This window comes from Pristiophorus japonicus, chromosome 1, assembly GCF_044704955.1.
Source record: "Pristiophorus japonicus isolate sPriJap1 chromosome 1, sPriJap1.hap1, whole genome shotgun sequence".
NCBI lineage: Eukaryota > Metazoa > Chordata > Chondrichthyes > Pristiophoridae > Pristiophorus > Pristiophorus japonicus.
In genome coordinates, this window is record NC_091977.1 from 660,718 (window position 1) to 676,982 (window position 16,265).

Sequence of the window (16,265 nt, forward strand, 5' to 3'; positions counted from 1 at the left end):
ACTGCAGTTGTACAGGGCCTTGGTGAGGCCTCACCTGGAATATTGTGTTCAGTTTTGATCTCCTAATCTGAGGAAGCACGTTCTTGCTATTGAGCGAGTGCAGTGAAGGTTCACCAGACTGATTCCAGGGATGGCTGGACTGTCTTATGAGGAGAGACTGGATCAACTGGGCCTTTATACACTGGAGTTTAGAAGGATGCGAGGGGATCTCATAGAAACGTATAAGATTCTGACTGGACTGGACAGGTTAGATGCGGGAAGAATGTTCTTGATGTTGGGGAAGTCCAGAACCGGGGACACAGTCTTAGGATAAGGGGCAGGCCATTTAGGACTGAGATGAGGAGAAACTTCTTCACTCAGAGAGTTGTTAACCTATGGAATTCCCTGCCGCAGAGAGTTGTTGATGCCAGTTCATTGGATATATTCAAGAGGGAGTTAGATATGGCCCTTACGGCTAAAGGGATCAAGGGGTATGGAGAGAAAGCAGGAGAGTGGTACTGAGGGAATGATCAGCTATGATCTTATTGAATGGTGGTGCAGGCTCGAAGGGCCGAATGGCCTACTCCTGCACCTATTTTCTATGCTTTCTATGTTCTCATCGAACCAGTCTAGATGTTTTCTGATAGAGTGACCGAGTGTCACTTCTCAGGTGCTAATTATGGTGGACTTGAGGACAGACCAGGCACTGTGGACACTCTGCGGCTCCGGTTCATTGGAAGTCGTCAGGTTGTCTATGAGGTGTTGGCTGACTCGGGCTTTCTTTGTCGGGTCTTTGAGTGTTTCAGCGTTGATCCTCTTGCGGCAGTCATTCTGTTGCCACAGCATTTTGAGGCTACATTGATGGACATCACCGAGGGGTTTAGGCAGTGGTCCGTCCAGCAGCTCCTGTCATGGCGCGAGTGATGTGCACACCCTTGCGATCCCTCGCTCGAACGATGATGTAGTCGAGCAGATACCAGTGCTTGGAGCGAAGGTGTTGCCAGGAGGCCTTGTAGTTACGAAACAAGGTGTTTGTTATAACAAGCCCATGTTCTGAGCATTTTGTCAGGAGGCAGATACCATTGGAATTGGTTTTCTCTACCCATTCCCTGCCACTCACCTCTCCCCAGAGCTCTGTGTCCTTTCCAACTCTGGCATTGAAGTCGCCAAGGAGGATCAGCTTGTTGCCCGTTGGGAGTCGGGACAGGGATTGTTCAAGGCTGGAGTAGAATTCCTCATCAGTAGCTTCCAGGTTTGGGACATATGCACTGATGACCGTAGCACACTGGTTCTGGGTTAGGGTGAGCCGAAGGGCCATGGGGTGTTTGTTTATCCTGTCGGGGGAATCTCTGAGACGGCCCACTAGCTCATTTTTGATGGTGAAGCCAACCCTTACTACTAGGGGGATCAAGGAGTATGGCGAGAAAGCAGGAAGGGGGTACTGAAGTAGAATGTTCAGCCATGAACTCATTGAATGGCGGTGCAGGCTAGAAGGGCCGAATGGCCTACTCCTGCACCTATTTTCTATGTTTCTATGAAACAGCATTCTTCTTCTGGTTTGCCTTTCAAGAAGAAAGTGTATCCAGCACCTTGTTCCTTGAGCTGACCTTCTCCTGCCTGACGCGTCTTGCTCAGGGTTTTTTTTAAATTTCAAAATATACTTTATTCATATAAAATTTGTACAGTACATTCAAAAGCAGTTCAGTACGTTTAGCTGTGGTCAGCAATCCCATACACTACATTTGGGTGCTGACGGCAGTTCCGTTCGATATATTTCCTTGCTTTTCAGTCCAAGTACAATTCGGTCCAATACGGGATACATTGTAGTACATTCAACAAATTACATTACGTGTGTCACGATACAGGACACGGAATGGGTGACGGTACATTTACATTTTTACTTTCCAACGTGCATCACGAAACAGACCTTGCATTATGCATGGCACTACACAGGTGTTTTCAGTACTTGGTGCTCTATGTATACAACAAGTTTACAAGTACAGCCCGAGGGGAGTTTTATACTGATTCCAGCCCCTGGGTTTACCGTGGTGGAAGGACTTTAAACTGTGGCCCTTCCCCACCGTGCCTTTGTGGCGACTGCACCAATTGTTAGTGTGTCCCTCAGCACGTACTCCTGGATCTTGGATTGTGCCAGTCTGCAACACGCAGACGTGGACATCTCCTTGCTCTGGAAGACCAGCAAGTTTCGGGAAGACCAAAGTGCGTCTTTCACTGAGTTGATGACCCTTCAGCAGCAGATGATGTCTGTCTCGGTGTGTGTCCCTGGGAACAGCCCGTAGAGCACAGAGTCCTGTGTTACCTCGATGAACCTCGACAGCAACCACTGCATCTCCATCCAGACCTGCATTGCAAAGGGGCAATCCTGAAGGAGATGGATGACAGTCTCGTCCGCCCCACAGCCAACTCTGGGGCAGAGGGCCGTGTCTCTGAAACCCCGGCTGTGTATGAAGGATCTGACGGGTAGGGCCCTCCTCACCACCAACCAAGCCACATCTTGGTGCTTGTGTGAAAGCTCTGGTGATGAGACATTCTTCCAACGAGTTCGACAGTCTGCTCGGGGAACCACCCGACAGGATCCACCCTCTCCTTCTTTCATAGGGTGTCCAGGGCCTTACGTACCGACCACTGCTCTATGGCCTTGTGGTCAAAGGGGTTTTTGCACATCTTGCTCAGGGCGGTGATGTCGATGGCGTAGTGTCTGAGTTCCCGGGTAATGATAGTAATACGACGTAAGTCGTGGAGTACGGATGGTGGCGGCCCAACGAACAGGTGTCCCAACGAACAGGTGGCCCAACAAACAGGTGTCCCAACAAACAGGTGTCCCAACGAACAGGTGTCCCAACGAACAGGTGTCCCAACAAACAGGTGTCCCAACGAACAGGTGGCCCAACGACGACATCCGGCAGCAAGGTACGAGAATCCAGTAAAAAATGTAGCCGGGGGCCATGGGTGGTGATAATCGACGGGTGGCAGGAATTGGAGAATCGGCGATCGGCAAGGAGCGGAGGATCGGCTGGAATCAGCGAGCGGCAAGGAGCGGAGGATCAGCGGGCGGCAAGGAGCGGAGGATCGGCTGGATCTGCGGGCGGCAAGGAGCGGAGGATCGGCTGGATCTGCGGGCGGCAAGGATTGCCAACAGGGAGGTGCTCAGCATGGACCAGCAGCGAGGTCGGGACACGAGGCCAGAATATGCGTGGTCACTAGTAAAGAACTAACGGCCAAAGCGTGAGCGGCTGGAGAGAGCGGAGAAGTGCAGGAGACCAGTGCGCTGGAGATGCAGCCGCGGGGCCCAGGGCACAATGTCAGTATTTTATGGACAAATTCACAAGCTGCTCCAAGATGCCTTCACCTACACTGCGATCTCTGAAAAGCAGAGCGAGAGGACCTGAGGGAGGGAGGAAGGGAGGGAGGGGCTCAGTAGGAATGTAGGCCAGACCCACAGTAGGAGTATGTTTGTGTCTATGTACTAGGCCCATGTAGCGGAGCCTGGTCTCCAGTCGTGTTTGATCCCATTGCCACTGGACCAAGACATCGCTCTGTCAAGCCCGTGTGGCGGCTGGTGTGCAGTGGCCACCGCACAGGCATCTTCCACCCTTTACAATGAAGTTCGGGACCTGGAACATCAGGACCCTCATGGACAACCCCAACAGTGACAGACCGAACGTCATACTTCTATCATTGTCTTGAACATAATCAAGGACTGAGCCTCCACAGCCCTCTAAGCTAGTGAATTCCAAAGATTCACCACCCTCTGAGTGAAGAAATTCCTCCTCATCTCAGTTCTAAATGGCCGACCCCTTATTCAGAGACTGTTACCCCTGGTTCTCGACTCCCCAGCCCGGGGGAAACATCCTCCCTGCATCTACCTTATCAAGCCCTGTAAGAATGTTGTACGTTTCAATGACATCACCTCTCATTCTTCTAAACTCTAGAGAATACAGGCCTAGTCTACTCAATCTCCCCATCCCAGGAATCAGTCTGGTGAACCTTCGTCGCACTCCCTCTATGGCAAGTATATCCTTCCTTAGGTAATAGATCAAAACTGTACACAATACTCCAGTTGCGGTCTCACCAGGGCCCTATATCATTGCAGTAAGACGTCTTAATCTTATACTCAAATCCTCTTACAATAAAGGGCAACATACCGTTTGCTTTTTTAATTTCTTGCTGTACCTGCATGTTAACTTTCAGTGATTTGTGTACCAGGACACCCAGGTCCCTCTGAACACCAACATTTCCCAATCTCTCACTGTTTAAAAAATATTTTTCTATGTTTCCTACCAAAGTGGATAACTTCACTTTTCTCCACAATATATCCCATTTGCCATGTTCTTGCCCACTCACTCAGCCTGTCTGTATATCCGCTTGAAGCCTCTTTGAATCCTCCTTACAACTTACATTCCCACCGAGCTTTGTATCTTCAGCAAACTTGCGTATATAACATTTAGTCTTCTCATCTAAATCATTGATATAGATTGTGAAGAGCTGGGGCCCAGCACCGATCCTTGCGGTACTCCACTAGTTACAGTCTGCCAACCCGAAAATGGCACGTTTATTCCTACTCTCTGTTTTCTGACGGTTAATCAATCTTCAATCCATTCCAGTATATAATCCACAATACCATGAGCACTAATCTTGTTTAGTAACCTCTTGTGTGGCAACTTATCGAATGTCTTCTGAAATCCAAATACACCACATCCACTGGTTCCCCCTCATCTATTCTGCGAGATACAACCTCAAAAAACTCAACAGATTTGTCAAACATGAATTCCATTTCTTAAATCGAAGTTGCCTTTCCCCAATCCTATTAATATTTTCTAAGTGCCCTGTTTCCACATCCTTAATAATAGATTCTATCATTTTCCCTCCGACTGATGTCAGGTTAACTGGTCTGTAGTTCCCCGCTTTCTCTCTCCTTCCTTTCTTAAAAAGTAGGGTTACTTCCATAGATTCTCATTGGATCTTTGGTTCTCCACTCCAGGGAGGTTTTTTACATCTTCTTCTGTGAGAATATGGACACAAAGTATTTGCTTATTTTCTCTGTCATTTCCATATTCCCCATTATAATTTCTCCTGTCTCAGCCTATAAGGGACCCACATTTACTTTCGCTAACCTTTTCCTTTTTACATACCTATAGAAGCTTTTACAGTCTGCTTTTATGTCTCTTGCCAGTTTACTCACATTCTATTTTCCCTTTCTTCGCCAATTTCTTGGTCCTCCTTTGCTGAATTTTAAAACCCTCGTAATCCTCAGGCTTACTGCTCTTTTTGGCAACATTATAAGCCTCATCCTTTGATCGAATACTATCTTTAACTTCTCTTGTTAGCCACAGTTGGACCACTTTTCCTGTGGGGTTTTTGTGCCTTAAAGGTGTGTTTGTTGTAAATGATGTATTAGTTCTTTAAATGTCAGCCATTGCTTGTTTACTGTCATACCTTTTAATGTCATTTCCCAATCTATCTTAGCCAACTCAGAGAAACATAGAAACATAGAAAATAGGTGCAGGAGTCGGCCATTCGGCCCTTCGAGCCTGCAGCACCATTCGATAAGATCATGGCTGATCATTCCCTCAGTACCCGCCCCTCATACCTACGTGGCTTGCTTTGTTTAGATTGAAGACCCTAGTTTCGGATTTAACTAAATCACAATGAAACTTAATATAAAATTCTATCATATTATGTTCACTCTTCCCTAAAGGCCCCTTTACTACAAGGTTATTAATTAACCCTTTCTCATTGCACAAACTATAAACATTCAGAAATCACATCACACAACAATGCAACCTGCATTAGTTTAAATCTCACTTATAGTTAGCCATGTATCTCAATTCATCATCATCTCATCCCTGGAACCAGGATGACTTGCTTCCACATGAGTTCACAGATGTTTCAATGAAGGACCCGATGTTCCAGTCCTGATCTCCAATTGAGGGGGTGGAAGATGCCTGTGTGTAAATTTTTTTAACGTGTGGTGACGTTGTACATCAGGCTAGGTCTTGACAGAGCTAGGTCTTTATCCAGTGGCAAGGGTTAACCAGGACGACTGGAGACCTGCTCTGCTGCACAGACCTAGTGCGCACACATATCGCAGTGTGGGCTGGGCCCGTGTTGCCCCTGGGCCCTCGGCTCTTCTGGGCCCCGTATCCTCATTTGCCGTACCTCAGCCATGATGGTCCAGGCCCCAGCGCTCCAGCTCTATAGCCCCGACCTGTGGTGATGTTCTCACACAGGTCGGGACAGCCCATGATGTTCCAGGGCCCAGTGCTCCAGCTCTATTTATAGCCCCGACCTGTGGTGATGTTCTCACACAGGTCGGGACAGCCCATGATGTTCCAGGGCCCAGCGCTCCAGCTCTATAGCCCCGACCTGTGGTGATGTTCTCACACAGGTCGGGACAGCCCATGATGTTCCAGGGCCCAGTGCTCCAGCTCTATTTATAACCCCGACCTGTGGTGATGTTCTCACACAGGTCGGGACAGCCCATGATGTTCCAGGGCCCAGTGCTCCAGCTCTATTTATAACCGCGACCTGCGGTGATGTTCTCACACAGGTCGGGACAGCCCATGATGTTCCAGGGCCCAGTGCTCCAGCTCTATTTATAGCCCCGACCTGTGGTGATGTTCTCACACAGGTCGGGACAGCCCATGATGTTCCAGGGCCCAGTGCTCCAGCTCTATAGCCCCGACCTGTGGTGATGTTCTCACACAGGTCGGGACAGCCCATGATGTTCCAGGGCCCAGTGCTCCAGCTCTATTTATAGCCCCGACCTGTGGTGATGTTCTCACACAGGTCGGGACAGCCCATGATGTTCCAGGCCCCGGTGCTCCAGCTCTATTTATAGCCCCGACCTGTGGTGATGTTCTCACACAGGTCGGGACAGCCCATGATTTTCCAGGGCCCAGTGCTCCAGCTCTATTTATAACCCCGACCTGTGGTGATGTTCTCACACAGGTCGGGACAGCCCATGATGTTCCAGGGCCCAGTGCTCCAGCTCTATTTATAGCCCCGACCTGTGGTGATGTTCTCACACAGGTCGGGACAGCCCATGATGTTCCAGGGCCCGGTGCTCCAGCTCTATTTATAGCCCCGACCCGCGGTGATGTTCTCACACAGGTCGGGACAGCCCATGATGTTCCAGGCCCCGGTGCTCCAGCTCTATAACCCCGACCTGTGGTGGTATTCTCACTACTTTATATTCTGATTAATAGCTGTATTTTGAGTCCTCTTCCCCTCCAAAAGCGTGGTCACACATTTACTAAACTATCACGCTACAACCCTTAAATACCTCGAGCACACGTCACAAATACTCCAGTGTTTCTAAATCCACTCGTAACATCTAATGCCAAAGATTCAGTATAACGTGAATATCTTTTCTAGGCAATCTTGTTTTCTCTGAAGGACTGATCCCACTTTGCTGATCATTCCAATATATCTCATTCGCAATGGAGAAGCTTTTGTAGAAATACCTGATACAGCTTTCTGAAAATCAGGCCATGCTAATGTCTTCATCATAAAAATATATTTTCCAGGTGTTACCGAGATGCCGGTGCCTGAGACAAGTCGTGTGGCTGAAAATACAACTGTCAATAGAAAGGCAAAAGTAGACGGTGAGCAGATGAATCATATTATGTGGTTCTCTCTGTGTCGGGATTGTTAACATAGCAACTGTCAGAGTTCATAAAATGTTGTTTCTAGTTTCATACTTTGGCTCAGGAGCTCTCCAGATATGTAATGTTAGACTCTGAAATACTTGAACAATCTTCAGTAAAATAGATCTTTGTGATGCTGGTCCACTATAAAAGGTTTCACGCACAATACAGAAACCTATTTATTCAGTCACTTTACTGATTGTGTATATCACAAGTTTGCAATAGGAATGGCTGTTTAGAAACAATATGAATCACTAAAAGAAAGTAAACAAGTAGCAACAAGTGCGGATGTCAGGATCCCGCTCAGTTTGAGACTCCACATGATCCGAGAGCTTCCCAACACTTCATATCCAGGCTCACACATGAAGCACCAACATTTGAGTTATAGACTGGAGGGCTGTCAGGCCTTGTGGACCCAGAGCCCAGTGAGAGTCAGGAGAGGTGGGAGAAAAGAGAATCAAATGGGAAAAGTCCTGATCCGTGAGCAATGCTTTTCATTTAACTTGTTTAGTAAATCTGCAGCCACAGAACCACTTTGTTCATTCTCCAATTTATGAGTCAACTTGTCATTTTGGGGGCAGGAACTTGTGAGTTCAAGCCCCACTTCAGACTTTCACAGAATCATAGAATGGTTACAGCACAGGGGGCCATTCGGCCCATCGAGCCCGTACTCTTCACTGACACTTCAGGGGATTGCTGCATTTTCAAAAGTGCTGCCTTTCAGTTAAGACCTTTTTTGGTGAATGTTAAAGATATAATTGTATCTATTGATGGCGAGCAGGGTGTTGTCCTGACATAATTCTTCCCTCAACCAACACCACCACAAGAGATGAACTGGTTGTTATCTCATTTCCTGCTTGTGGGACCTTGAATGGTGTTTGTTTACCTGACAACAGGACTTCCACTCTAACAGTGATCATTACTTGCTTTGGGATATGGCCAGCCGCGATATATATATCGATGCAAATTCTTTATCTCCATCTTATTCTCTGCAGACACAGAAAGAGAAGATATTCATTACGGATCCATCGCTTTTCAGACAAGTTCACCAGGTAATGAAACCCAATATTGCTATTTCTTTCTCTCAGTTTTGTGTTCTTCAAGGTGAGGAATGTTAATGCTGGGTAATAAAACTCGTTGGTGCCTCTGTTTTTTCCCCGGAGGGGCGGTAATGGCGGCAGAAAGCATTTCCGAGCCGGGGGCCAGCATCCAGCGCCCTGCCGGGACATTCGGTGTCAGGTACCCGGCGGGCGGGGGAGGGGCAGTACGGCCTGGGGGAGGTGAGCCGTGTGTGTGTGTGGGGGGGGGCCCGGGGGAGGTGAGCCGTGTGTGTGTGTGGGGGGGGGCCCGGGGGAGGTGAGCCGTGTGTGTGTGTGTGGGGGGGGGGGGCCCGGGGGGAGGTGAGCCGTGTGTGTGTGTGGGGGGGGGGGGCAGTACGGCCCGGGGGAGGTGAGCCGTGTGTGTGTGTGGGGGGGGGGCCCGGGGGAGGTGAGCCGTGTGTGTGTGGGGGGGGGGGGGCAGTACGGCCCGGGGGAGGTGAGCCGTGTGTGTGTGGGGGGCGGGGGGCCCGGGGGAGGTGAGCCGTGTGTGTGTGTGGGGGTGGGGGGGCAGTACGGCCCGGGGGAGGTGAGCCGTGTGTGTGTGTGAGGGGAGTGGGTGGTGGTGGGTGGCAGTACCAAGGAGTGAGGTCAGGGCCCAGGAGTGAGGTCAGGGCCCAGGAGAGAGGTCGGGGCCCAGGAGTGAGGTCAGGGCCCAGGAGAGAGGTCGGGGCCCAGGAGAGAGGTCGGGGCCCAGGAGTGAGGTCAGGGCCCAGGAGAGAGGTCGGGGCCCAGGAGTGAGGTCAGGGCCCAGGAGTGAGGTCAGGGCCCAGGAGTGAGGTCGGGCCCAGGAGTGGGGTCGGGGCCCAGGAGCGGGGTCGGGAGGGGTGAGGTCGGGGCCCAGGAGTGAGGTCAGGGCCCAGGAGTGAGGTCGGAGCCCAGGAGTGAGGTCAGGGCCCAGGAGTGAGGTCAGGGCCCAGGAGTGAGGTCAGGGCCCAGGAGTGGGGTCGGGGCCCAGGAGCGGGGTCGGGAGGGGTGAGGTCGGGGCCCAGGAGTGAGGTCAGGGCCCAGGAGCGAGGTCAGGGCCCAGGAGTGAGGTCAGGGCCCAGGAGTGAGATCGGGGCCCATGAGTGGGGTCGGGGCCCAGGAGTGAGGTCGGGGCCCAGGAGTGAGGTCGGGGCCCAGGAGTGAGGTCGGGGCCCAGGAGTGAGGTCGGGGCTCAGGAGTGAGGTCAGGGCCCAGGAGTGAGGTCGGTGCTCAGGAGTGAGGTCGGGGCCCAGGAGTGAGGTCAGGGCCCAGGTGTGAGGTCGGGGCCCAGGAGTGAGGTCGGGGCCCAGGAGTGAGGTCAGGGCCCAGGAGTGAGCTCAGGGCCCAGGAGTGAGGTTAGGGCCCAGGAGTGAGGTCAGGGGCCAGGAGTGGGGTCGGGGCCCAGGAACGGGGTCGGGAGGGGTGAGGTCGGGGCCCAGGAGTGAGGTCAGGGCCCAGGAGTGAGGTCAGGGCCCAGGAGTGAGGTCGGGGCCTAGGAGAGAGGTCGTGGCCCAGGAGTGAGGTCGGGGCCCAGGAGTGAGGTCGGGGCTCAGGAGTGAGGTCGGGGCCGAGGAGTGAGGTCGGGGCCCAGGAGCGGGGTCGGGAGGGGTGAGGTCGGGGCCCAGGAGTGAGGTCGGGGCCCAGGAGTGAGGTCAGGGCCCAGGAGTGAGGTCGGGGCCCAGGAGTGAGGTCGGGGACCAGGAGCCATGTCGGGAGGGGTGAGGTCGGGGCCCAGGAGTGAGGTCGTGGCCCAGGAGTGAGGTCGGGCCCAGGAGTGAGGTCGGGGCCCAGGAGTGAGGTCGGAGCCCAGGAGTGAGGTCAGGGCCCAGGAGTGAGGTCAGGGCCCAGGAGTGAGGTCGGGCCCAGGAGTGGGGTCGGGGCCCAGGAGCGGGGTCGGGAGGGGTGAGGTCGGGGCCCAGGAGTGAGGTCAGGGCCCAGGAGTGAGGTCGGAGCCCAGGAGTGAGGTCAGGGCCCAGGAGTGAGGTCAGGGCCCAGGAGTGAGGTCGGAGCCCAGGAGTGAGGTCAGGGCCCAGGAGTGAGGTCAGGGCCCAGGAGTGAGGTCAGGGCCCAGGAGTGAGGTCGGAGCCCAGGAGTGAGGTCAGGGCCCAGGAGTGAGGTCAGGGCCCAGGAGTGAGGTCGGGGCCCAGGAGTGAGGTCGGGCCCAGGAGTGGGGTCGGAGCCCAGGAGCGGGGTCGGGAGGGGTGAGGTCGGGGCCCAGGAGTAAGGTCGGGGCCCAGGAGCGAGGTCGGGCCCAGGAGTGAGGTCAGGGCCCAGGAGTACGGTCGGGGCCCAGGAGTGAGGTCGGGGCCCAGGAGCGAGGTCGGGGCCCAGGAGTGAGGTCAGGGCCCAGGAGTGAGGTCGGGGCCCAGGAGTGAGGTCGGGGCCCAGGAGCCGGGTCGGGGCCCAGGAGTGAGGTCGGGGCCCAGGAGTGAGGTCAGGGCCCAGGAGTGAGGTCGGGCCCAGGAGCGAGGTCAGGGCCCAGGAGTGAGGTCAGGGCCCAGGAGTGAGGTCAGGGCCCAGGAGTGAGGTCAGGGCCCAGGAGAGAGGTCGGGGCCGAGGAGTGAGGTCAGGGCCCAGGAGTGAGGTCGGGCCCAGGAGCCGGGTCGGCCAGTGTGGTGGCTGGTGTTAAAATGAAGTTTGGGACCTGGAATGTCAGGACCTCATAGACAACCCCAACAGCGACAGACCTGAATGCCGTACTGCTATCGTTGCCCAGGAACTCAAACGCTTCGACATAGACATCGCTGCCCTTAGCGAGACTCAGTGGGCAGGGGAAGGCTAACTCAAAGAACAAGGTGGTGGCTACACCTTCTTCTGGAAAGGGAAGCCAGAAGAAGATCACCGCCTCCATGGGGTTGGCTTCATCATAAAAAACGAGCTGATGGGCCGTCTCAGAGACTCCCCCTGCGGGATTAGTGAACGTCTCATGACCCTTCGGCTCACCCTAGCCCGGAACCAGTGCGCTATGTCATCAGTGTGTTCGCCCCAACACTGGAAGCTACAGACAAGACCAAAGAGGAATTCTCGTCCAGCCTCGAACAATCCCTGTCCCAAGTCCCACCGGGCGACAAGCTGATCTTTCTCGCCGAATTTCACACCAGGGTCGGAAAGGACACAGACCTCTGGGGAGGAGTGATCGGGAGAGAAGGGGTAGGGAAAACCAACTCCAGCGGTACCCTCCACCTGGCGAAATGGTCAAAGCATGGTCTTGTCATTACCAACACCCTGTTCGGTCAGAGAGACAAGTACAAGGCCTCCTGACAACACCCTCGCTCCAAGCACTGGCATCTGCTCGACTACATCATCGTCTTAGCGAGGGATCGCAAGGATGTGCGCATCACCCGCGCCATGACAGGAGCTGACAGCTGCTGGACGGACCACCGTCTAATCCGCTCAGTCATTTCCATCAATGTAGCCCCAAAACAGCGGCAGCAACAGAAACAATGCCGTAGCAAAATCAACGCTGGAGCACTCAAAGATCCTGCGAAGAAAGCCCTATTCAGCCAGCGCCTCACAACCAACCCTGACGACTTCCAATGACCCAGAAATGCAGAATGTCCAGAGTGCCTGGTCTGCCCTTACCTGGGACAGCACCGGACCGAGATAGCAGTGGGTCATGTAATCTCCCAACAATCACAGAAGGAGCTTTGTTCATTAATGACCACCCCTGTGGCTCACTGTGTAAATGCAGGGCTCAGTGTGGATCTGAGTCATACAGAGGACAACTGGGTTCACTGTCAATCACTGTCTTGCTGATCATTGGCTGTCCCAGTGAAATGCAGTAAGTTGGCCCAGAATTCCCGGTTTCTTCTTCCCGTGGGCGTTCGGCTACCAATAGGACAGAAGATGCGCACTTACCTTTTGGTCGAATGCCCGCCAGAGATCCCGGACTTGAGGTCTCCTCTTTTTGCGCAACGGAGCGTGCTCACATCGGGACGTGCGCAGGCCAGGAGCTGGAGTCACATGGCTCTGGGCAGCCAATCAGGTAAAGTATATTCCCATTATTATGAATGAGAACCCTCCCCAAAACACTAATATGCAATAATAAAAGTTATTATTATAAAATATTAAAAACATATTTTTATTGATTTAATTTCAAATTATTTATGTATTTTAAAAATATTTTTCCAATTTTCAAAAAAGTTTTTAAAATTATAGTTTAAAATAAACTTACTGTAGTGGGGAGGGTTTTAACAATAATACGTATTTTTAAAATGTTATTTTACAATGTGTTTGTGTGTTTTAAAACTCTTATGCCTGTAACAGTGGGCTATGCACCTGGTTTTATCAGGCGCGAGAGTTTTGAGGATATTTGCCGGGCAAGATATGGGTAAATCCCACAATCCTGCCCGTACAAATATCCTCGCTCCCGAGATGTGCGAGATCTGTCAAGCAAGAAACTTGACAGATCGGAAAAGCCGGTCTCAGCGCATTGCGTATTGCGTAGACGCTCCGTACGGACTCAGGGAGTCCGGGATTTCCGGGCCATTGGTTTACCGTTAGTCAGGTTTTATTGTTAGAGCAATCGATCAATGTCATCCTTTAATTGTGATATTTGCAATTATCACAGGGTCCAGACACGGTACGCAGTGCAATAAACAATCTTCAGATCCTGTAAGTATATCAATCCCTATTGGTGAAATCACACAACCTACAATATTAATAACGGCAACAAATTTGTAAAGTTGTTATCTGATGTTAAGAGATGCAATAATAGATCACATTATTATAAATGGTTAATTTCTCTCTTGCAGAACCTGGCTCCTTCAAAGGAAGATGGTTCATCTGTCATCTATGCACAAATAGCACAAGCAGACTATACATGAGTTGCACAGGACAGAGAGGAAGAGCTTGGAGTTCGATATGTGGAACATAACATTTTGGGAATTTATATTTTTACCTGAGAACAGATATGGAGCTTTCTTCCTGGTATCTGCTCTGATTTATCACAATCATTGCAGCACGCTTTTCAAACATGAACATAACTTATGAATGATAACTTGCAATAGAAATGGTTCTTTTAACATTGCTTCAACAACGCTTCTGCAGACGCTATGTAAACACAAACATCGGCTACATTATGGAAATTAATTGGATGTTGCACGTAATTTTGTTGCCCACTCAATTAATATCTCAGAAGTGTAATAACCAACAATGATGATTCAACTGCGCAATGTATTGATTAAGCTCAAATTTTTCTGTTCCCGACTGGGTTAATTTGGATAAATTCATCCCATTAACAGCCACCAGCATTGAATTAGTTCACTCAACAATGCATCGACTGCTGTTATCCTTATTTACTAGTGTCAGTTCCATCTAATGCGGCCATTTTTCACCACACCCGACTAAAAACTCAAAATTAAAAATCAACTTTTTATGTAGAATTACTTTTATACGGGGCCTGAAATTGCTGGAGGCTCCTGCCCCTGATGGAAGTGCAGGGGATGGGATTTCCCATTGTCAGCATGGCCCAGCGTTGACCCTGTCCCGAGGGCCTGTGGCCCCACAGGGTGGCTGGCAGTACAGAGGGGCAGCTTCCCACTCTCGGGGTGCCGGCCCCTACAGACAAGGGTAGGTTTTATTCAAGATGATCCTCAGATTGCTCCATTTTTAATGTAAATAAAATCAATGCCCATTTTCACTCTAGAATTTAAAATTCTGAAAAATGGTCAAAAAATTAAATCTTGTGCCTTCGAAACTGGTGCTCTCCTAAAACTTTCATAAACTTCTGACTTTTCTCGTTCACGATGAGTAATAATTTTGGGTGCACTTTGCAGCATAAATGACCACACACATTGTACACTCACATTCAGGGTGGCTTGGGAGTTGTTGGTCTTTCTGATTGTTTGGCAACTTTCTTTTGAAGCTGTTGCTTAGCTTTTAGTCAATGGCAGTGTATTTATATCTTGACTTCAACACGTTGAGGATGTGGGTAAGAGGCAGAATGAGTCAGATGACAAATCTGTACCTTAGGAGGAACAAGGAGAAAAGCTCAGAGAAGCATTGACTACAACAGTATGGTTAATATAGCAAGACAAGAAATGTTGCAAAGGGAGATCCATCTGGTCCATGCAAGACTTTGGTTGAAGTGAAATCAAGATTTTCCATCAATGCCTGAAGAATGATTCCTACTTCTGATAAGACTGTGTTCCCACAATCCAGGTCTGTACCATGTACATGTTATTCTCGCAGGCTGGTGTAAACTGACTCAGCCCCAAAATAGATGGCCGCTGTAAATAATGGCCGATGAGCTGTGAGGATAAGGAGTTGGAGTGAAAGTGAAGTGAGACACAGGCCAGTCACAACTTTAACAACATCTCCTTTAATGCGAAAAAACCAGTGAATGATTTAACAATTTACCCAAGGGAAACACAAGTGTTGTAGACATGTGACTCTGGTTAATTTTAACTTGAAGCATGTTTCTAACAGGCGGGGCGAGCCTCAAAACCCTCCCCCACACCTCAAACCCCTCTCCCATACCTCAACCCCCTCTCCCACACCTCAAACCCCTCTCCCATACCTCAACCCCCTCCCCCACACCTCAAACCCCTCTCCCATATCTCAACCCCCTCCCCCACACCTCAAACCCCTCTTCCATACCTCAACCCCCTCTCCCACACCTCAAACCCCTCTCCCATACCTCAACCCCCTCCCCCACACCTCAAACTCCTCTCCCACACCTCAACCCCCTCCCCCACATCTCAAAACCCTCCCCACACCTCAAACCCCTCTCCCACACCTCAAACCCCTCTCCCATACCTCAACCCCCTCCCCCACATCTCAAAACCCTCCCCACACCTCAAACCCCTCTCCCATACCTCAACCCCCTCTCCCACACCTCAAACCCCTCTCCCATACCTCAAACCCCTCCCCCACACCTCAAACCCCTCTCCCATACCTCAACCCCCTCTCCCACACCTCAAACCCCTCTCCCATACCTCAACCCCCTCCCCCACACCTCAAACCCCTCTCCCATATCTCAACCCCCTCCCCCACATCTCAAAACCCTCCCCACACCTCAAACCCCTCTCCCATACCTCAACCCCTTCCCCCACATCTTAAACCGCTCCCCATACCTCAAACCCCTCCCCCACATCTCAAACCCCTCCCCCATACCTCAAACCCCACTCCCACAGCTCAAACCCCATCCCCACAGCTCAAATCCCACCCCCACAGCTCAAACCCGTCCCTCACACTTCAACCTCCCCCCCACACACACCCCACCCCCATACCAAAAACCCCTCCCCCACTCCCCACCTCAAACCCCTCACCCACGCTCACCCCTCCCCCACACCTCAACCCCCTCCTTAGCGCCTACCCCTCCCCATGCCTCAAACACTTCCCCTACCACTGCCCACACTCGGGCAATTTTAACCTCTGGGCCTCATTTACATCTCACCAGCCAGCTGCCCCCCCAGCAATGGGGGAGGGGCTGCCCTCCGGCAATGGGGGAGGGGCTGCCCTCCGGCAATGGGGGAGGGGCTGCCCCCCGGCAATGGGGGAGGGGCTGCCCCCTGGCAATGGGGGAGGGGCTGCCCCCCGGCAATGGGGG

At 51.7% G+C, this 16,265-nt stretch overlaps 1 protein-coding gene across 1 annotated transcript in view; it reads left to right on the forward strand.

Annotated features, from left to right (window-relative positions):
- The window catches only part of LOC139273350 (uncharacterized), a 73,538-nt gene extending 58,062 nt beyond the window's left edge, over positions 1–15,476 (forward strand). The window contains exons 7-10 of the mRNA XM_070890205.1: positions 7,530–7,607; positions 8,645–8,701; positions 13,284–13,327; positions 13,468–15,476. Coding sequence (XP_070746306.1) covers positions 7,530–7,607; positions 8,645–8,701; positions 13,284–13,327; positions 13,468–13,539 — 251 coding nt within the window. The 3' untranslated portion in view covers positions 13,540–15,476. The remainder of the gene's footprint in view (positions 1–7,529; positions 7,608–8,644; positions 8,702–13,283; positions 13,328–13,467) is intronic.
- Positions 15,477–16,265: the final 789 nt, after the last annotated feature.